We start from the raw sequence: 22,134 nt of genomic DNA on the forward strand, positions 1-22,134 counted from the left end.
TAGCTCAATTTACACCCTCCTCCTGAAGCTCGCCTTTATTGTTACTTAGTGTTAGATTCTTTTGAGACCCCATGATCTGTAACCTGCTAGGCTCCTTTGTCAATGGGATTTCCCAGGCAAGAATACTGTATTGGGTTACCATTTCCTTCTCCAGGGGATCTTCCCAACCCAGGAACTGAATCCACCTCTCCCGCATTGCAGGCAGATTCTTTACCCCTGAGCCACCTGGGAAGCTTGCCTTGCCCATAGCTACACACACACACCTCATACTGTCAACTATTTGTTCATGTCTCTTCCTGGTTACACTGCAAATCTTTGAGGATAAGGGCTGGACTTCAGGTTTTTTGGTTTATTTATTTGTTTGCTTGCAAGGGGAGGGTGAACATAATACTCAATAAATATTTGTTGATTGAAGAAAGTCACACTGTTTCACGGTTTCAATACTATACAACCAATATGTACATCTTTTTTAGGCATGCTTATTAATTTTTTTTCTTTTTTCCTTATTTCCTTATTGGTCTCTGGCCGTAACTGACACTTTTTGTTCTAAAGGCATGCTGTGCAATCTTTTTAGAAGTAAAAGATTAAAGGATGTCAAATGCAGGCATATAGGAGATAAGTGGAAATGGATATTTACAAGGTTGCCACTATCAGCCAGACACTGTGCTTTGCACTGTAAAGATTTCCTTCAACAGACTCAAGAAACTGAAACCCAGTAAGGTTAATTTAACCAAAGTCCCATACAAAATGAATGGCTGTGCTGAGTTTCAGAAAACCAGGTTTGCCCGGATGATTGTGAGACTTAAAATAACACAACTGTTTTAAAAGTCACTAGACAAGAGTTGGCATTCAACAAATGTTGCTGTCTGAGGATTGGGTTTGCTTCAATAGTAGGAGAAAAAAGTTGGCTGATTGTGTATATATATATATACATATTCTGGTTATCATGCAATTCACTTCTCCGCCTGACGTTCTAGTATCTATAACATGGCTCACAGAATATAGCTCAAAATATTATCTATAGCTCTTGAGGAAGAATTAAAGGTCCTTGACTATGCCTAATAACTACATTATTCAGTCTCCTTTGGCGGTTTTGTTTCTGGGTTTCTCACTTCTCTGATTAAACTTATTCTTTGACTAAAGTTTTCCCCAGACAAAAGGTAGGCAGAGGACATGGTTTCCGGGGTTCGGGGTGGGGGGCAAGGGCCATAGGGTTGTACTCCGTTTTAACGTCTGATTACAATAAGTCCTATGCTCTTCTTCATATTGCGGCTAGAAAAAAAAAAAACCAGCCAATATTTCAAATTATGACTATCCCGCCCTGCTCCCCATCAGGTAGCAATTTATATTTTCAAAACAGAAAAGTGTATTTAGAAAGTTGCCTTCAGCAAACAGAAACTAAAGGAACCCACTAATTGAATCCTGTAAAAGAATTTATTCTGTGCCTACTATTTTTTTTTTTCGATGAAGAAATGCTTCTAATTCATACAGAACTTTGCAAGGCAAACCGCAGGTCCTGTTTGCAGCTGGGTCTCTAAAGGTCGAAAGAAAGTGGGTTCTCTCTTTCTCTGTACTTTTGCACGTCTCTTTCGCGGTCTCTTTCAGGTCCCCCGAAGCCTGCCGTACTGCAAAAAAAAAAAAGAAAAATACAGTGCAAAGTGGGGCAGCCCAGGCTCACTTTGCCAATCAGCAAAACCTTTTTGAATCCATCGGAGGCGACAAACCACACAAAACTCCCGTCCCAGCTGCTTCGAACCTCAAGGCAGAGAAGTGACCGCAGCTCCGCCGCCTGTCTCCCTCATCCGCTCTGCGCACCTGGACGCGGGCGGCGTGAGAGCCCCGGCCGTGACGTCACCGCACCTGGCAGCAGCCCCAGCCCGGCGGTGAGTCTGAACGCACGGGGGCGGGGCAGGGCGGCCTGGGGATTCTCGCGAGATTTTCCTCCTCCCGGCCCTGCTCCCGGCACCTTCCCGGCCTCTGTCCCGGTCTCCACCTCACTTTTTGGCGTCGCGTTCGAGGACGACGGGCGCCGACGGAGCTGCCAGGGGCGGGCTCCGGGGCTGGGCTGGCGCTCTGCGTTGTAGCCGACGGCCAGGACGAACCAGCAGGTCCCGCCCCGTGGCAGGAGTGACCGGGGGTGGGAAAACCGCCGGCTGGGCGGGCGGGGGAGGGCCCTCCGGCCGCCACGAGTGAGGAGCCGCAGCCTCCGCCTGTTCCTTGCGGGCCGTGGGGACCGCACTGGCCGGGGCGCGCCGCGGGCGGATGGCGGCTCCTGCTTGTCCCGCCTGAGCTCAGCCGGGCTAGAGCCGAGGGGAGGGCCCGCCTCCTGCCGCCGGAGCGGCCGCGCGAGCAGCGGGAGGAGGAGGAGCAGCGGGCGCCGGGCTGCTCCCCGCCGGAGCCCCCAGCATGGGTAAGGGACTCGAGTGCGCTCCTCGCCATCCGCTCCGACCTTCCGGATTCGGGGAGGCGGCTCCCTTTCTCGATTTCGGCGGGGAGGGGTCGGGAGTGGGGGTGGGGGTCGGTCCCTGCGCTGCCAGACGGCCCGCTCCCTGTGTCCCCTCTCGCTCTGCCTTCCACCTGGCTCATCTCGCGGAGGAGCTGGTTGCGGGGCCCCAGGGTGCTTTTCCCGGCTCGTGCTTTTCTGCCACCTCTTTTCCTGGTCTCGGGAAAGGTGAGGGGATGGGTGGGGGGCGGTCCGATCACTTCGCCCCCCGCCCAGCTCCACTCAGCACCGAACTTCCCTCCTTACCCAGCCCCTTTGGTCCCAGATCCTGGTGGGATGGGGGAAGGATGATCGAAAAACTTGATCGCGTAGCACTTTCAACTTCTCTATCTTCTGCGAACCTTTTTAGAGATTGGCCTTTTAAAGCACTTTTTTGGTTAGTTAGAAAAGGCATTCTACCCCCGTCCCCCCCCCCCCCCCCCCAAGCCTGAAACTTTCAAGGGGTATCTCAAGGGCAGGAAAGCTTGAGTATTTGCTCCGTTTCTACCCAGGCAAGTGTGTTGGTACTTAAATATTAAATCTCTTCCTGAGAACTGGATTGGAGTTTAGTAGGATTTCTGCGTTGAACCCTTTGAGAAGCAGTTTCCTGTTTGGAGTTAGACTTCCTCGCTAGAAGGGGAGAAAAGTACAAGGCCTTATATGTTATTTACAGTGTGCTTTAAAGTTTTGTTTGGAGCTAGAGAAGGAATGTGTTGCAGTCTGGTGTGAAAGGGAGTTTTGTTGAGTAGTGTAACAATTATTTTGATAACAAAAGTTCGATGTGGGCTAGGCGCTATCTCCCGCAATCCTTTGAAAATGAAATAGCAGTTTAAAAGAGAACTTTAAAAAAAATCAAGCTGTGTCACCATAAGGCATATGCATGCTCTGTAAGAGTGATCCCAGCGTTGGTTCTGTAGTCAGAAGGACGCTCTCACTTTTTGCAGTTCAGGAAGGAGTTGGTACTGCTTCATCTCAACAAACTATTAACTGAAATTAATAATTCATGAGACTAACAAATGATTTAGAAGCAGGACAAACACAGGACTGCTGATGTGGCACCTACTGCCCACACATTGTCTTGTGGGAAATGCTTTAAGCATAGTGTTTATAGACAGTTGCAGTAGCTCTTATGTGTTTTCCTAGACTTTATACTTTTATAATGCCTCCCTTTTGCTTTCAGGTAACTTTTGTGCACAAAGGGCTGTTAAACTTAGAAACAGTAAAACCTTTGTTACTTGGGACTTTCCAGTGAATTTCTAATTGATTAGTTGCGCTTACTGGGTAATTAAGGGTTTATCCTTTAAGCTTCAAATTATAAAACCACTTTGAGTGCAGATCATACTAAAATTAAATGTGTAATTCTTTTCTGTTTTAAGTAGGATGTGAATATAATTAAATCTTTTGATGACCTAAGGTCATCATTTGTGACCTTCAGTTACTGTGGTTTGTTGAGTATCTATCTGTTGGATTGTATATAGGACTCCTGATCAGATTTCTTTGCATTTTGGAGTTAGTAAGTATTTTTCGTGCTTTGCTGTTGGCTGTGCTTATTACTGTGATCATTGTCCCCCTTCACCATCTCCACCAGTTTTTCTACACCATTTTTTTCCTACGGAAATCAAATTTGTAATTCTGCGAAGGGAAAAAATGAGTTGACCCTTGTTTAGTGTGTGAGATCTTTTGAGAATAGTGAGTGTCCATCCTTGCACTTTGGAGTGTCTATTTTGGTTGTCCAGAGGCCTTCACTCAGTGACTTTGCTGTGTTCTGCTTAGGTGAGTTCTGCCATATTATCTTAGTACAGTGTGATGTTTGCATACTCAACTGGACTGTCCAGAATGTGTTTTAAAGTTTGGTTACTTGGGGGCATGTGCAGTTAATTTTTGAAAGGTATTTGTCAGATATTGTCAGATGAATGTATACTTTAAATTTATTGGTCATATATTCATAATAAAACTATCAAAATCATTTAAGGAGTTTTTTCTTTAATATAAGTCTAAGGTGCTTGATTTTGCTGTCATAAGTCTTAATTTCTTTAAGATGACAGTTTAAGGGATTCCCTGGTGGTCCAATGGTTAGGGATCTGAGCCTCACTGCCAAGGGCCCTGGTTCAGTCCCTGGTCAGGGAATAAAAATCCCACAAGCCCTGCAGCATGGCCAGGAAAAAAAAAAAAGATGATAGCTTAAAATATTTACATGGTATTTTATCTGATTTATCACGAAATGAAAAATCTGTAATTTCTTCACTTTGAAGTAACTTGGACACCTGTTAAGTGATGGTTCTTGACATTTAGGTGGTACAGCTAGAGTTAAAAGCATGGGCTCTGAACTGGGACGGTTTAAAGTCAAATCTTGGCTTTTCTGTCTACGAGCTGTTGTGACTGAGCTTTAGTTTCTTAATCTATAAATGCGATAAAACTATCAACCTCAGGTTACTAGGAGGATTGAGTGAGTTAATACTTGTAAAATGCTTAGAACAGTGCCAGTGTTGGTTGCTGTGATTTTCATTTTCAAATAATGAAATAAATGAATAAAATAAAAATTTTCAAATAAGTTTTCCCAATTCTTGCACCACCTTGAAAAAAATAATGCTCAATGTTTGACCTTTTTTGAAGCATATTATTATCTTTAAAGATCAGTGGGATGAAATGATTTTGTACCAGTGCAGAAATAGGTAACCTTCAACATTCAGTATATACTTCGAGAAAGTCCAGTGTTGGTAGTAAGGTTAGTAGAGTAGGGAAAACTTAAGTGGGATGAGTGCTCATAGAGACTTACTTGAATTTTATCTTAAACTTAAGCACTGTTTTTAGTTTCTGCATTTGGTTAAATGTGGAAGAAAGCTTATAAGGAAATTTGAGGCATTCTATGGGAAAGAATTTGGGGAGAGTGTTAGCAAGATGGAAAGACAATACTTACATTTCTTATTGGAAAAGTACAGATCTGCATTTTGGAGTGGAATAAGACAGCAATTGGCACAAAGTGTTACTATATGTAACTTCTTATTTTTGAAAAAATAAGTGGATTTTAAGGACGTGATATTTCTTAATTTTAAATAAATTTATGAACTTTTCACATATGACATATAACAAGTCAATATGTTTAAATTATGAGGCAGTTAATGGACAGAAATACACAGTTGGTTTAGAGATAATATGTGCATTTCTATAATACAGTGATGTATTTCTTTGGCTCAGTGTTTGAAGAAAACCTTGATTCACCCAGATAAGTAAGGGCAACTAGAAATTGCCTGCTAGTAGCTCACCTTTTAATTTCAGGATTTACTTCAATTAAACTAATCCAGAACACGAAAGTGGAATATTAGGAAATTTTGTTTCAAACTTGAATCCTAGTAAATAATCAGTTGTATTCTTTAATTAGTAAGTACTTGTAATCAGATTTGTCTTAAGTGCTTCCAATTTGGATATAATTCCATAAAATCACATTTAGGATGAAAATACACATTCATAATATGTTTTTCCATAAAAACCAGCTTGAAGTTTGCCATGTATCTCTCTAAATGAGGGGTTGGACAAGTAAGATGATGTCTTATTAACTTAATAAGATGATCTAAATTTTAGGACATTTAAGATAAAGATAAAACGTGAAGTGCTTTTGGTTCATTCCATATTGTCAATCGAAAATACCTTCAAATTTTTATTTGTAAGTAATCCAATCTGTGATTTTTTTCCCCCCTCCTCTTCTGTGTCTTGGAATATCCTCTGTGAGATACCTTTTAAGTATGATACCATTTTTAGTGTGTTTTAAAAGTGGTGTCATGTCAAGAGGTTGAAGAGAGGCAAAGAAAGAGGTGAAGATTCTTGATTTGGGTGGGAACAGGACAGCTGCAGAAGCTGTAAACTGGTGCAAGTTGTGAAAGATCTGAAAGCTTTTGGAGTTTGTGTTCAAAAAAGAAGAATAAAACCTAATATGATGTGATTGAAATTTAGGTAAATTGGTAATCATTATGATGGGTCTGTGACTTCATTAACTGTAAAATTTGATACCCAACTATTAGGCAGGTTTACCTCAAGCGGAATTAGTTCTTTCTCAATGGAGAGGCCAGAACACTGGCCTCGGAAATCTGGGTGAAGGTCCATGTATGCCTATAGTTAGCCTCTCAGCACGGGGGATACAGTGCAGCAAAAGCCAGTGCACAGACAGGTGGAGGTGGCCGGCTTGGCATGGTCGCGAGCAGCAGGCACCCTGGAGAGGTTCAGACTGGTGTCCTGGAAAAGGGAGGAAATGGGTTTTAGCAGTAGGCTTTAGAGAGCTAGCACGGGAGAAACAAAACCAGTCAAGGTCCAGATTTCTTATGAGAGATACAAGAAAAGCTGTTTGTTCCTGGGAACAAAAGTAGGAGCTTGGTTATTGGATTGTTTAGGATGAGCCAGGCAGTAATATTGACAAGGTAACTGAACTCTTAAACTGTTGATCTTACTTATTTTCTGCTTGGCACTGCATCAGTAGCTGAATCTGTGTGTGTTACAAGTTGTTCTGGGTAACTGGGATGAAAGGAGGTTTTCTGTCTCAGTGCTTGAGGGTATTTCTTGCCCACAGTTTAGCACTTCCTCTGTTTACTTGGTCTCAGGGATTTGATACATCTGATTTTTTTTGGCTGCTTTTTTCACCTGTTCCTCTCCTTTCTCACCCAAGACAAAGCAGATTACAAAATTTCAGCATACCCTTCTGTTTGAGAAACAAGTGCATAGCGCTTAACAGTTTTAAGTAGTTTTAGCTGCCAATATAATAAATAATAGAGTAAGCCATAAGAAACTTGAAAGTACTATTAATTGTTTATTCCTGAACAATTTCACTGAAGTGGTATTAGGTTAGTTATTAGAACGACCTTTCTTGGTTTTGCTTTGTTTTTTAGTAGGGTATATCTACCCTTTTCAGCCCTCCCTCATACTGCCCCACTCCATGTTATCCACAGCTTTCTTTTAGGTTTGTTTATGCTGGATAGATGCTCATAATAGTTGACAGTCTTTTATCACTACTAGTAAGCGTATAGAGTTCCCTTCATAATCCTACTAGGGCTTCTCTGACCCAAGACTGTGCTATACTTTCAGTTTTTAGTTATAATTACTTGGTTTTAGCCCCAGGTGAGTTAGGTATTTTCTTTCTAGGGTCTAAATGTTTCTTCTTTTGGACTAAATGACATTACCTCTTTTCTGTTTCTTGGGTTTTGTTTGATAGTTTCTGAAGACCTCAGTTGTCTGAATGTTCTATTCTTTTGATTCTTTTATTTCAACTGAAAGCATGTTTACTGGTTGTTTGTATTTAAAGGAGCTCTTACTCTTACAAGTAACTCTACTGTTTAAGTATTCATTATTCTAAAATGATATCTAGCTTAAAATGTTGATCTAGTGTCAGACATGGCAGTTTTATGGACTCTTTCGTGGAATCTCGTTATACCACATCATTCTTTTCCATTGCCTCCAGTAGACTTGTGTTTTTAAACTTTAAAATTTTGTTTACTTACTCCACATGCTTTCATGATCACATTTTATTTCTCAACTAAGTTTCAAAGCAGAGATGACTAATATAGGATCCTGAATTCCAGTGACTATTTTAGTGCCACGTAGCTCTGGTTCTTTTTGATGATGCAGTGTCCAGGTAATTCTTAGGGAGTGACTGTGACATCTAATCACTAGGAGTTCCCAGTGGAAAAATACTTTAAGTGTGGTAACAGTAACAGTTACCACCAACATTAAGAAAAAGGTTCTGTCTCAAGGCCACATTTTGTCAAAGAAAAGAGCTGCCAATGAGAGATAAATCCAGAAGTATCTGTCTTAATGAGAGGAATGTGATTAATGGCATGTTCGATGCTAGGAATATTGGGACACGTACACATCTAGTGGTTTACAGCAGTGTTAGAGGTTGGGCATATTATTGAAGTCGTTTGGATTTAAAAAATTTCACACAGGAAATTCTGATGTAAATGCTCCCATGTCTCCTTCCCTCCAGTTGTTGATGAGTGTCATCAGTGGGTTGGGATACCTGAGTGTTGTGATAGGATGAGTGTTATCAGTGGGTTGGGATGGCTGAGTGTTGTGAAAGGAATAAGACTTATCATAATAGGAATAAAACTTAGCTCACAGATCACCAGAAATCCATTTAGAAAGGGAATTTAGTACATTAAGAAAGTATCAGTGTCAGAAATGTCAAAATATAATAGAAGTATAAGGAAAATCAGGATATAGATTCCCGCATTGGAAGGCAAATAGGATTTGTTAATTTCTCCTCATTTGACCAATGACGTCATGAGTCCTTGACAGTAGCCAGGATATTTTTTTCTCTCCTCCTGGTACTGAACCTTTAGAGTGAAGCACACCTTCATTCGAACTGTTTTCTTCAAGATCCTTTTACCTGAAGCACTAAAACTGTACTAACCTTGGTGTCTATCAGTGCCCCCGGTACTGAGAAGGTCAGAATTTCCTTAACATCTAGGCTGACTTTGTTAATTATCAGAGTTCTATTCTACAGTATATGTATTTATCATGATTGTTAAAATAATCAAATGCGAAGTTGGTTTATAAGTATCGAATTTCATATATTTGTAGCAGCGTGTAATGATTTTAGGAAACATACTTAAAGTTGGTCTTTCAAATGTATGGGCTTCCCTAGTGGCTCAGATGGTAAAGTATCTGCCTGCAATGTAGGAGACCCAGATTCAATCCCTGGGTCAGGAAGATCCCCTGGAGGAGGGCGTGGCAGCCCACTCCAGTATTCTTGGCTGGAGAATTCCATGGGCAGAGGAGCCTGGCAGACTACAGTCCATGGGATCTCAAAGAGTCGGTCACAACTGAGCAACTAACACACTTTCAAATGTATACTCTTCTACGTTTTTTTCCTAATTGTTGTTAGACTAAATAGAATTTTTTTTTTTTAATTAGACTTTAATTAAAGCGCCAGCTCTGCTGCAGCAGAATGTAGCCTGATGAGTATTGCGCCTTGCTGCTTTGGAGTGGGCATGTGTGTGCGCGTGTGCATGTGTTTGAGGTATTTAAGATGAAGACTCCATTTTTTCCTTACCTCTTAATTAGATCATTTTTTATCAAGCACACTTTTTTGAAGCAGTTAAAAAAATTACCTTACATGATGAAAACAAATCTGTCGATGAATTTTCAGAATGAATGTCATGGAAATGTAAAGGCTATATTTTAAATTTCTAGGTAACCTCTTTCCCGCAAAAATTGCCTAAATTTCTTATATTCTATGCAACCCAACTGAATTTACTATTAGAACCTCACAGCTATGCAACCCAGCTGAACTTATGATTAGAACCTCACAGTTTAAAGCCTAAATAAAAATTCCTATATTATTACTCTCTTTTATATGTAATAATCTTACTTGCCTGGAGCTTATGTATGCCAGAGACCCCATAACTTATTTTATACTATTAAAAAAACCGTAATACTCTTAGTAACTCGCAGAAAATTGGGAGCTTGCTGTGTGTTCACCAAGTTTGTGATTCAGTAGTGTTTTAATTTGGAGTAATTGGAGTGGATGAGGTCTCACTTTGTTTTTAAAGAACAGTTGACCGTTGGTTTGAGCTTCCCAGGTCCACTTATATATAGATTTTTCAGTGGTAAATGTCTCAGTACTATAGGATCTGCGGTTGGTTGAATTTGTGAATGCAGAACTGCTGGTCCAAAGAGCTGACTAAAAATTATATTTAAATTTTCAACTGTGAGGAAGATTGGCACTCCTAACCGCTGTGTTGTTTAGGGGTCAGCTGTGAACTCTTTAATCTTTCCTGTATGACTCACTGAGACTCTTTGAGTCCCTTTAGTAGAGAATCAGTAATCAAGGATATTGAACATCTTGTCAGGTGGGTCTGCAGCTTGCCTACTCCATGAATGTTACAATGAGGTAACATATTTCTACTAAATAAAGGGGAAATTGCTTATTTTTCAGTTGAGAGATATTTCTTTATGATTCTCCAATTTATCCTGTTAAATAAATTTAGGTATAAAGGCTTAATTTGCTTCAAAAAGTTTGTGTAAAATAACTTGAACAATGTTGTTGAACTATAAAATTATATCATCCTAAATGGGTATTATGAAGCAGCTATACATACATTCTTTGAAGCATACTAAATAGATACATTACATATATAATTAAAATTTTTCTAGTCGCTGTGTTAGAAGATACAGGAAAGGTGAAATTAAATGTTTTGGATATGTTTTTTTCTACATGTTCAATATAAAAGTCGTTAATTTGTATACTTTTCTTTGTCTTTGTAATCTATTATGTATCACACATTTATCTCAGTTTGGACTAGCCATGATTCAAGTGCTTCATATTACCTGTGGCTAGTGGTTACTGACTAGATGATGCAGTTTTAGAATGTAACTCTTAAAGGCTTTTGTGAATCTAGGGAGAGTGTATGTGAAAACATTTTATAAGTACTATGCAGTTATAAATAGTTACGTAAGGAATTGAACTATTGTAGGGTTTATGTAAATAAACCATTTTTGGCCTTTACCAATTAGTTTTTTATTAGATATTTAATTATTTTTGATTAAATAACAAGTATATATTCTCATGGAAACCCCCAATGTGGTTTAAAAATGAACAAATTTAAATATTATTGCCAAAAAATTGTGAATTAATTTACACATTGTTCATGTATTTGGGTTAATATTTTCTCTCAAAAGACTTACATTTTAACTGTGTTACACCTTGGTCTTTTACTCATTTATCCGTCAATAATAGGGGAATCATAGGATTTATTTATTTTTTTTTTTGAGGGGGTGAGTTCTACAAAATTTCTTGACAAAAATTTATTGGTATTTTTAAAAATCTGGCTTCAAATGTGCTTAAAATTAATTTCTAGTGTTTTTTCAGAGTTAATAGTGGATTAAAAGTCTGAAGAATATTTAATTGAATTTTCCAACTTATTTGCTTTTTAGATAGATTTTGTAGATTTGTTGTTTTTAGGATTTATTATTTTGGGAGGAGACATCACATGCACATGATACTTTGTTTTGGGCTAATTCTTAATTTTTGTGAGAGTGAAATCCTTTTTTGTTTTTAAACTTTGCTTAAGGTTGTTTTTTGGGTGTCTGTCACCTATTGATCTGATTTAGTACTGTTTAAAGGAATGCAGCGCTATGTAAAAGCTTCTTTATACCACATTTTCTTTTCTTCTCTTTTACTGTATGGTAAAAGTATATGATACTTTGCATACTTTTCACACTCTATGTGAAATACAGAAAGGAGAGATGGGTTTTGTGTGTGATATCTGAAGAACGACTGCATTTATTTATCTGCTCTAAGAAATGCTGATTATCAGTTCTGTGTTTAACAAGCTTGAGGAAGTAAATTATAGAAATTCTAATATTATGCATATAGCTAAAAGGTTGCAAAATGCCAGACTAGATGAATCACAAGGTGGAATGTAGATTGCCAGGAGAAATATCAACAACCTCAGATATGCAGATGATGCCACTCTGATGGTGGAAAGTGAAGAGGAACTAAGAGCCTCTTGATGAGGGTGAAAGAGGAGAGTGAAAAAGCTGGCTTAAAACTCAGCTTTCAGAAAACTAAGATCATGGCATCCAATCCCATCACTTCATGGCAAATAGATGGGGAAACAATGGAAACAGTGACAAACTTTACTTTCTTGGGCTCCAGAATCACTGTGGACAGTGATTGCAGCCATGAAATTAAAAGACATTTGCTCCTTGGAAGAAAAGCTAAGACAAACCTAGACAGCATATTAAGCAGAGACATCACTTTGCTGACAAATGTCCATATAGTCAAATCTATGGTTTTTCCAGTAGTCATGTACAGATGTGAGAGTTGGATCATAAAGAAGGCTGAATGCTGAGGAATTGATGCTTTTGAATTGTGATAATGAGAAGACTCTTGAGAGTCCCTTGGATAGCAAGGAGATCAAACCAGTCAATCCTAAAGGAAATGAACGCTGAATATTCATTGGAAGGACTAATGCTGAAGCTCCAATACTTTGGCCACCTGATGCAAAGAGCTGACTCACTGGATAAAACTCTAATGCTGGGAAAGATTGAGGGCAACAGGGGAAGGGGACGACAGAGGATGAGATGTTGGATGGCATCACTGATTCAAAGGACTTGAGTTGGAACAAACTCCGGGAGATAGTGAAGGACAGGGAAGCCTGTTACGCTGCAGTTCATAATGTCACATAGAGTAGGACAGTAGTTTTTTCATTTCTCCATTTATGGTGAATATAGTCCTGGAAATAAATTTCTGGTAAAGATGTTTGGTTTATGGTTAAAAAAAAATTAACCCTGAAAATAACTGAAAATACTAAAAATGAGTAGGAAATAAGAGTTGGAACTGTTTAAGTATTTTTTTATCATACAGCTACTTCTTTGGCAATAAAGCTTATAGGGAAGTATGTTTCTGTTCATTTTTGTGTAACTTTCTATATCTTGACTTTTCTATAATAAAGGTTATTACTATAATAGTTGCTATAATATAAACAAAGTTAGGTCCTATAATTATATAGGTGTTATAATGTAAATAAGGTTAATTTGACATACCCAGTTAGATGATGCTGTTGTGCTATTTATCTGTATTTTATTAATCCAAACCAAAGTAAACATTCCCTAGTGAATGCTCGTACTACTCAAACTTATTTGGAATTTGTGTGAATTGTTACATTATTTATTCATTAGATGGTATTTCATTATCAAAAAAATATGGAATTATTAGTGCAGAACAGTCACAACTTTTATAGTGTTATTATCTTAAATATTTCTGTGCATGATCTTTTAAAAAATTAGGGCTTTTTAAGAGTTTTAAGCTTAGTTTTCAGATATTTTCGTTTTAAAAATATCAATATTTTTAACTTAAGTGTTTAAAACATATTCCACCAGAACTACCCCCCACCTCATTTCTTCTTGCAACCAAGTTGTTATCTAAAAAATGTTTTTTGAGGATTAAATTCTTAGAGTGGTTTAGTGTACTTTTTAAATACTTCACTTTCTTTTACTTCATTTTCATTCTGGGTTTTCATAGTTGTCTTTTTTGTTCTTATAAATACTTTCAATTATTAGTCTTCCCAGTTTTCAGTTTGTTTGCTTTAGTTTAGAAATTTCTCCTTTCTCTATAATTTTGATATTTGCTTCCATTTCCTTCTCTCCCGCCTGTCTACTTCCTTTTGTTTGAGTGTGTGTGTGTGAAGAGTTCTCTTTTACTCAGTTAGAACTGTGGGATATGGTATGAGATGAAAATCTGTATGTAGTGTGTTACCCTTATACACAGTTTTGTGGCGGTTTTGTGTTGACATTTGGGGCCAGAAACTACTTGGTGAGAGGCTATCCTGTGTTTTGATGGGTGCTTAGCAGCATCCCTAACCTCTACCCAGTAGATGCCAGTAGAATTCCCTGAGTTTTAACCACCAAAAATGTCTCCAGACATTCCAGAGTGTCCCCTATGGGGCAGAATTATCTTGGTTGAGAACCATTGCCCTAATATAAATTAGTTCTGAATTTATATGTTCTAAATCTAGTTGTCCTGAGAGACACTGACTTGCTGTTTTAGCCCCAAACTTACGTTTTCTGGGGCAAAGCTTGAGGTTTAAGACCTCACACAGTGGACTTTTTACGCGGCCAGGGGGATCAGGTTCACATAGACTAATACACAAAGGCTAATTTTTATTTAATGCTTATTTTAGAATCTGTAGATCATGTGGTTTTTCATATTACATCTATTTATATGACAAATTAGATTTTTCCAGGATTAAACCTATCCCATGATAGACCTTGCTTAGTTGTAATAGCCAATTATCTAATTATGCATTTGAATTCCCTTTGTTGATATTTTATTTAGAACCATTTCTATTTGAGAGAGTACATTTCTGGGTGCAATCTGTGGTCTGAATAACATTCAAATTATTTCAAATACTGATTATTTTTAAATAATGAAGATTTGTAGATGTACTTTGTGTTCTATAGAAGTTTTGCAAAAGCCTTTAAAACAAGTTTTTTTTCTTTCTTTAGTAACTTTTTCTGAAGTCATTTTTTAAGACCACTTTCTGATTTTATTCCTGGATTGATCTGTTGATTTCTAAAAATTTCTTGAGTAACTAGTTTTTCTTTAAAATAGAAATTTATCCATTTTATTGAGATTTTTAGGCTTGGAACTTTTATAGCATATCCAAGAACAAGCCTAGTTTGGTTAAGTTCTCACATCCCACTGGACTGCTGAGTCTGGCCCAGCTCTGCAGCAGCTCTTTTTAGAGTGTTGAATTGGCAGATCTCTTTGTGTGTTCTGTAATCTCTTGTGGCTCCGGTTTATTTTTCATTGCTCATCCTGATAGGCTTCTTTGAGGTATTCAATCTTTTGAGATGCTTTGGAAATGGATTGCTGGATGGGTTAACCAGAACAGTGCTAGTGCTGTTTGAGATCACTTGGTGGAATGCACCAGTTAAATATACATATTTTCGATATTAGATGTTAGAAGGGCTATTCGTATATTGGCAAAAAAATATACCCAGATATCTAGGATGAATTTATTTTGAAGTTTACTGACTTCAGAAAGATCTGGTTCACTTAGCTCTAATAAGTGAGATGCTAGTGTTTTTTTTTTTTTAATATAGTTTGATTATCTGAGAAAAATTAAAAATAGAATGCTACTTTAACATGTATATGACAAGCTGATTTTTAATGAATTAAGTTAATTTTACTGGAGAAAACATGGATTGTTGCAAGTTGGACTTTTGAATAAAGGTTTTAAGTGGCTAAAATATAGGAAAGTCAACTCTTTTTCTGCAAGATGACAAAAATAAAGAGTAATTTAATGAGAAATTCATTGTACTGAGAGGCAGACCTGCTTGGTGTAACATTACAGAGATAAAATTTTTGTCTGACTCTTCTTGCTTTTTCATTTTCTGAAAGCATTTCTGTAGTTACCAATCCTTCTTTAACAGCTTGGTTTAGTTTCACTGCCTGTATTATAGAAGGATCCACCTCGTAAAAGAAGTCAAAAGCTGTCTTGAATAATCAGCACCCTTCTGCGAGATTATCTCCTGTCAGTCTGTATCTGGCACTGCTGTTTCTATGTCATCTATGGAAGCATTGCTATTAATTCCTGTTGCATATTGTCTGTTAGCTCTTGAATTTCTGCAAGATCCCTGTCTTGAAACCCTTCATCCTCCACTTTTTTTTTTGCCATATCTATACTCTCTCATGGTTTCCTTGACTGGCTCTGTTGTAAATGCTGTTAAGTCATGTACAACATCTGGACATAGTTTTCCCCACTGGGAATTTTTTGTTTCAGGATTGATGGCTTTCATGGCCTTTAAAAAAGTTATAACAGTGGCGTCTTGAGTGGTATAATCCTTCTAGACCTTCATGATCTCTCTGTCAGGGTCCTCTTCTGTAAGTATTGCCAACCTATTCTGTAGCCTAATGTACGATGAGCCTTAAAGGTCCTTTGACCCCCTGATCTAGAGGCTGAATTAGAGACATTGTGTATGAGGGCAAATAGGTAACTAACGCCTTCATTATTGAACTCATGGGGTCGTTGTTCAATAACAATGGCCAGGGGACATTGTCCAATAACAGAAGAACTTTAAAAAGTAGTTCTTCACTGGCCAAATACTTCCTGACTTAGAGAATATGTCAGTGGAACCAGTCCTTTTTTCTGGATTGGATTCTCATCCAGACCTTCTTGTTTTATAACCAGAAGATTGACAACTGATGTTTATCTTTTCCCTCAAGGCTCAAGAATTAGTAGCTTTATAGAGGAGGGCAGTCCGGACCATAAACCCAACTGCATTTGCACAAAACGGTGTTAGCCAGTCTCTTCCTCTCTTAAATCCTGGTGTTTGCTTCTTTCTCTTCCTCCCTCCCTCTCTCTCTTTTTTTTTACACTAATTATTCTTTTGACTGCCCTCCGCCCCCGCCCCCAAATAGGGCACCTTTGTCTGCAGTAAAAACCTTTTCAGACAGATATCATTTCTCCTCAGTGATTTTCTTAATGGCATGTGAGAACTCTGCTGCTGTCTCTTGGTCAGCAGAAGCTGTTTCTCCAATTATCTTGACATTTTTAAAGCCAAACCTCTTTCTAAAATTATCAAACTATCCTTTGCTGGCATTAAATTCTCCCAGCTTCACATTCTTCATCTTCCTCTTGCTTTAAGTTTTCAGGCAATGATTTTGCTGTTTTTCTTGAATCATACTAGAGTCTGTCGGTATGCCTTTCTTATAGCAATCCTGAATTAAAAGTCGCATTTAGTAAAAAGTGCAAAGTTTTCACAGTCTGGGACAGCTGCAGTGAGTGACAGCTTCACAAATTTCCTGTCTTTTATTTTTTTAATTTAATAATAGTCCTTACCCTGAATTTGTTTATCTTGAAATAGTGGTCAGTTGTAGCTATAGATCTCAATCTGACGCATATCAAATAATTCAACTTTTTTTTGTGTCACAACTTTTCTGTTTCTTGGGATCATTTCCAGCATCAGTAGAGGCACTTTGTATCACAGTGGTATTTCACTGGATGACTGTACCAGTTTTTTTTCAGTCCATTTGTCTATTGAAGAGCATTTGGGATTTTTCTAGTTTGTGGCAGTTAAGAACAGAGCTGTTATAAACATTTGTGTATAGATTTTTATGTCAACGTAAGTTTTACTTCTTCAGTATGTATAGTTTGGAGTCATATGGTAAGTGTCTATTTATGTGAAACTTCCAAATTCCTGAGCGTATATTCCTTTGTGTGTGTGTGTGTGTGTGTGTGTATTGGCACCAGCAGTGTATTAGAGTATCAATTGCTTCATGTCTTTGTGTGTGTGTTTTTTTTTTTTTTTTAATGTTAGCCATTCTGATAGGTGTGTAGCAGTATCTCATGGTGTAGAATTGGGAGATTTCTTCTTTAAATTTTGCCGGGGAAGCCTTCTGGCTCTCGGGATTTCTTTTTTTAGAAGGCTTTTAACTACAGACTCAATTTAAAAATAGTTATTCAGACTCTCTCAAACTACTAAAGCTTTGCGGATTCATGTGTGTCTTGCTTATGTTGCTGCTAAGTCACTTCAGTCGTGTCCGACTCTGTGTGACCCCATAGACGGCAGTGTCTTGTTTATAGTTTTATTATTTAAAAAATTAATGTGAAGTCTCTGGTGATACTCCTTTTAATTCTTAATATTGGTAGTCTGGGTCTTCTCTCTCTTTTTTTCCCTTGATCATTCTTCTTAGAGATTTATCACTTTTATTGACCTTTTTAAATAACCAATTTTGATTTCATTGTTTTTTCCCTATTTTTCTGTTTCTCTGGTTTCAGTTGAACATTTTATATTATTCAAATTTATGTCCTTTTATACTTAAAATTTTTTTTTAGTGTAGTTGCTCTAGAGTTTACAGTATATGTTGATTACTAATCTAAGTTCACCTTTGAATAGCACTGTCCCACTTCATGTCAAATGCAGATCCCAGAGTATTCCCCACTCCTGTGTCCTTTATGATATTGCCATCATTCATTTATCCATATGCTAAAAATCACCCAGTACATTGTTACTGTTACCAATTTAAACTAATCTTTTAGATAAATTAAGAATAAGAAAAGTAAAAGGTTTTATTTTACTTCACTTATTCCTTTGCCTTTACTCTTTATTTATGATTCAAGTTTTTGACCTGTATAATTTTCCTTCTATTTGAAGAACTTCTGTTAACATTTTCATGGCAGGTCTGTTATTTTTGTTTGTGTGAGAAAGTCTTTATCCTTTTCTTTTGAAAGATAATTTCACTGAATATAGAATTCTAAGATGGCAGTTTTTTTCTTTCAACAGTTTAAATAGTTTGCTCCACTCCTTTCTTGCTTGAGCGTTGCTGAGAGAAGCCTGCTGTGACGCTTTCCTCTGTTCCTCTGTCGTTCAGGTGTTTTTTTCTTATGGCTTTTTTCAAGATTTTCTGGGTCTTTGATTTGAATATGGTACACTTAAGTGTAGGCTTTTCCTTTTTCTTTTTGTCCTTTGAGTTTCCTGGATGTATGGTTTGGCACTGGTATAGGTTACTAATTTTGGAAACTTCTCCACCATTATTACTTCATTTATTTCTTTTGACTTGTTTCTTCTTTTTTCCTTTTCTTATATTCCAGTTATGCATATGTTATATCTTTTGAAATTGTTGGGTGAAACAGAACTTGGATATTCTGTTTTATAAAAGAATATTATTTTTATGTTTTAGTTCAAGAAGTTTCTGTTGATCTGTCTTCAAACATCTTGATTCTGTTCTTGGTGGTGTCTAATTGGTAGATGAACCCACCAGTGGCATCCTTTATTTCTATTACAGTGTTTTTTGATTTCTATCATTTCCTTTTGATTGCTTATCTTAGGGTCTTTATCTGCTTACCTTACTCATCTTTGCTTACCTCCTTTTTTTTTTTTTCCATTATCACCCTTAACATATTTAAAATTATCTGATTTCAAAAAATTTGTTATACTTGAGTCTGGCTTTAACTCTTGCTTTGTCTTTGTGTTTTTCTTGCCTTCTGAGTGAATGATGTGTAGTTTTTTGTTGAAAGTTGGACATGCTGTATTAGATAAAAGGAGCTGAGGTTAATAGGTCTTTTGTGTGAGGTTTTATAGTAGTCTGTCAAGGAGTGTACTCTTTAATGTCGTTCCACCTGGTGGGTGCCAGAGGCATCAGATTCCTTTCGTGGCCTTGTTTTTGCCCCGCTCTTGGGTTTCCCTAAGCACTCCTTCTCAGGTAGACTCTGCATCACGTAAACGCTTTCAGTGGAGATTAACTGTTGTATTAATGGAGCCCCACCAGTGTAGTTGTAAGGTGCTGGGGAGAGGAAGCATCCTATAATCTTAAAATGAAACTTTTGGTGGGTCTTTGTCCTGGGTCTGTGATGTCTATCTCCCCGCTTCTCCGTGTGAGACAGAAAGGAAAGAGGGGACTGGAATCAGAGAAATGCTGTTATACCCTTTCCAGTGGTGGACTCAGGACCTGGTGAAGTCTTTTTCCTGGAGAGCAGGTCTTTGTTTGGGTTAGTGGTTATTTCACAGTGACTGCTTTTCCTTTCCTCCTTGCCAGAACCACAAGGAGATCTTTATAGATTCTTCACTGTGAGAACCCGATGGGGTTCCTGGAGGTAAAACCCACAAAAGGTGGGGGCCTGCTGATACTGTGGTCCCTAGGAGTTTTCTGCTCTTAGGCTGTTTCACACTTGGCCTCCAGAAATTCATCGGAGTTTGTGTTTTAAATTTTTGTAGTAGATTGACTTTTTGGCCCCGAAATGTTATGTCTAAGTCCTGCCCTGGTAACTATGGATCTTAAGATGATATCCTAGATTTAGGGTTGGCCATAAATCCAGTGACTGGAATCCTTATTAAGAGTAAGGAGAAGCAGATTTGAGACAGAGACACAGAAGGGGAGGGCCATGGAAATGGAGATTGGAATTATGCCAGCCAAGAAATGCCAGAGATTGCTGGCAGCCCCTAAAAGCCAAGAGAGGAGCATGGAGCAATTCTTCATCAGTCTTCAGAAAGATCCAACCCTGATGATACCTTGATTTTGTATTCCAGCCATCAAAAATGTAACCGTGAAAGAATTTTAAAAGTTTTATTGTTTGAAGTCACCCTAGTTTGTGATAGTTTCTATGTTAGCCCTGGGAAACTAATACAGTATTCATACCAGCTGATGACGCCAGTGTTTTCTGCTTGGAATGATCTAGCAGATCTTAACTGTGACTCTGGAGGTGCCTGTGTCTCTGTATCTTGAGATGGTGGTTTGCCCCCTGTCCTCACTTCTCTGATGGGCCCACGGAAAGTCATTGATTGTTTAGCTTGTTTAAATTTTTTCTCATAAGGGTGAGTGTGACAGTCTCCGAGCTTCTTTCATGTTGGAACTGAAATCGCAAGCCGAGTTTTTTTGTTTTTTCACTTTGGTGGGGTGGGGATCTGGCATTTTATACTGTATTATTTTAGTGATTAACACATGCATGTTTATCTTTTAAATATCTAATGTTAATTATTGCTTTTACTCTCCATTTGTATCATGCAAGAGTCTTAGGCTACTTTAACTCCTGATTTATACAGCTGTTATTATTTTAATCTTCCTATATTTTAAATTTCCTCATCAGCCTCCCTCCTCCGTTTTCTGCTTCTTCTTTAGGCTTTTTGTTGGGGTATAACTGTCATATAACAGTGTATTTCAGGTGTACAACATAATGATTTGATATTTATATGTTTTGAGAAATGATCATCAGAGTAAGTCTAGCTAAGATCTGTCACCATACATAGTTACAAAGTTTTTTTTCTTGTGATGGGAACTTGTAAAAGGTTTACTCTCTTAGCAACTTTGAAATATGCAGTATAGTTTTATTAAAGTCACTATGCATTACATTCCCAGGACTTATTTTATAGTTGGAAGTTTTTATTTTAATTTCTCTGATGATTACTGATGTTGAGTACCTTTTCTTGGATCTGTTGACTGTATGTATGGCTTCTTTGGAAAAATGTTTCTTCCAATTCTCTGTCCATTTTTAAATCAGATTTTTTTTGGTTAGCCTTTTCTTTTTGTGTCTTTGCTTTTAAGTTGTATGAGTGCTTATTAATCCCTTTCAATACATATGATTTACAGATACTTTCTCCCATTCTGTAGGTTGTCTTTTCACTTTGTTGACGAGTTCCTTTCTGTGCTGGAGCTTTTAGGTTGATACAGCTCCACTTGTTTGGTTCTCCTCTCGTTGCCTTTGCTTTCTGATGTCATATCCAGAAAATCTTCCCCAGGACTGAGGACAAGGAGCCTACAGCCTGTGTTTTCTGTGAGGAGTTTCATGGTTTCAGGTTGTAAGTCTTCAGTCCATTCTGAGTCAGGTTTTTATTTTACTCGGTGTTTATCTGCCTATGTGTTCACCACTCTCCCTTCACTTAGTGAATCTCTCTGGATATTGGCTGTGTTCCTCTTTTCCTGATGTGCTCAGAGAACACCTTCAGAGTTTCTTTCAGAGTGACAAACTCCGATTTTGCTTGTCTGTTCTTGTGTTTTGAAGGAGTTTTCCCCTCTGGTTCAGATTTTACGATTTGCGGCTATTTTCTTTCTGCATTTTGGAAATATGAAACTGCTGCTTTCTGGCTTCCACTGTTGCTCCTGAGGAGCCCATTTTAAGTGTTGCTTCCTTGGTAACCTTTTAAAATTTGTCTCCTGAGAATTTTTTTCTTTTTCCTCTGTGCTATTTGGCAGATTTACTGTGTTGAGTTGCAGGTTTCTTTTTGTTTATTCCATTTGGAATTGCTTAGACTTCTTGACTCTGTGGTTTGATATCTTTTATCAGTTTGGTGAGTTCATAGCTATTAACTTTTCAGATAGTTTTTTTTTTTTTTCTTCCTCTGGGACGCCAATTAAATATGTTAGACTGGTTTACTATATCTTCTGTTTCTGTTACATTCTCATCTCTATTTTCTATATTTTTGTCTTTGGCTTAATTTTGGTTAGTTTCTATTTACCTGTCTGCCTTTCAGCTAGTTTTCTGCAGCCTTGTCTAATATACTTTAAAATTTATCCATTGAGTTCCTAGTTTTGGTTATTGTCTTTCTCAATTCTAGAATACTTTTGTGGTTCAAGTTGATTTTCTCACCATCTGTGCTATTGAGCTTTGTGACAGTTTTTCCAAGCTGTAATTTATATCTCTGAACATGGTAAATGCCATCATTTT

The 22,134-nt window shown here is 37.9% G+C and overlaps 1 protein-coding gene across 4 annotated transcripts in view; it reads left to right on the top strand.

Annotated features, from left to right (window-relative positions):
- Nucleotides 1-1,996: 1,996 nt before the first annotated feature.
- Nucleotides 1,997-22,134, top strand: part of CD2AP (CD2 associated protein) — an 87,903-nt gene continuing 67,765 nt past the window's right edge. For 2 of the 4 annotated variants that reach the window (XM_060403680.1, XM_060403681.1), the window contains exon 1: nucleotides 1,997-2,671. In XM_060403680.1, the coding sequence (XP_060259663.1) occupies nucleotides 2,407-2,671 (265 nt within the window). In that variant the 5' untranslated portion in view covers nucleotides 1,997-2,406. The remainder of the gene's footprint in view (nucleotides 2,672-22,134) is intronic. The other 2 variants (XM_015102740.4, XM_015102741.4) reach the window with 1 other exon arrangement.

The sequence above is a fragment of the Ovis aries genome, chromosome 20 (assembly GCF_016772045.2).
Source record: "Ovis aries strain OAR_USU_Benz2616 breed Rambouillet chromosome 20, ARS-UI_Ramb_v3.0, whole genome shotgun sequence".
Taxonomy (NCBI): domain Eukaryota; kingdom Metazoa; phylum Chordata; class Mammalia; order Artiodactyla; family Bovidae; genus Ovis; species Ovis aries.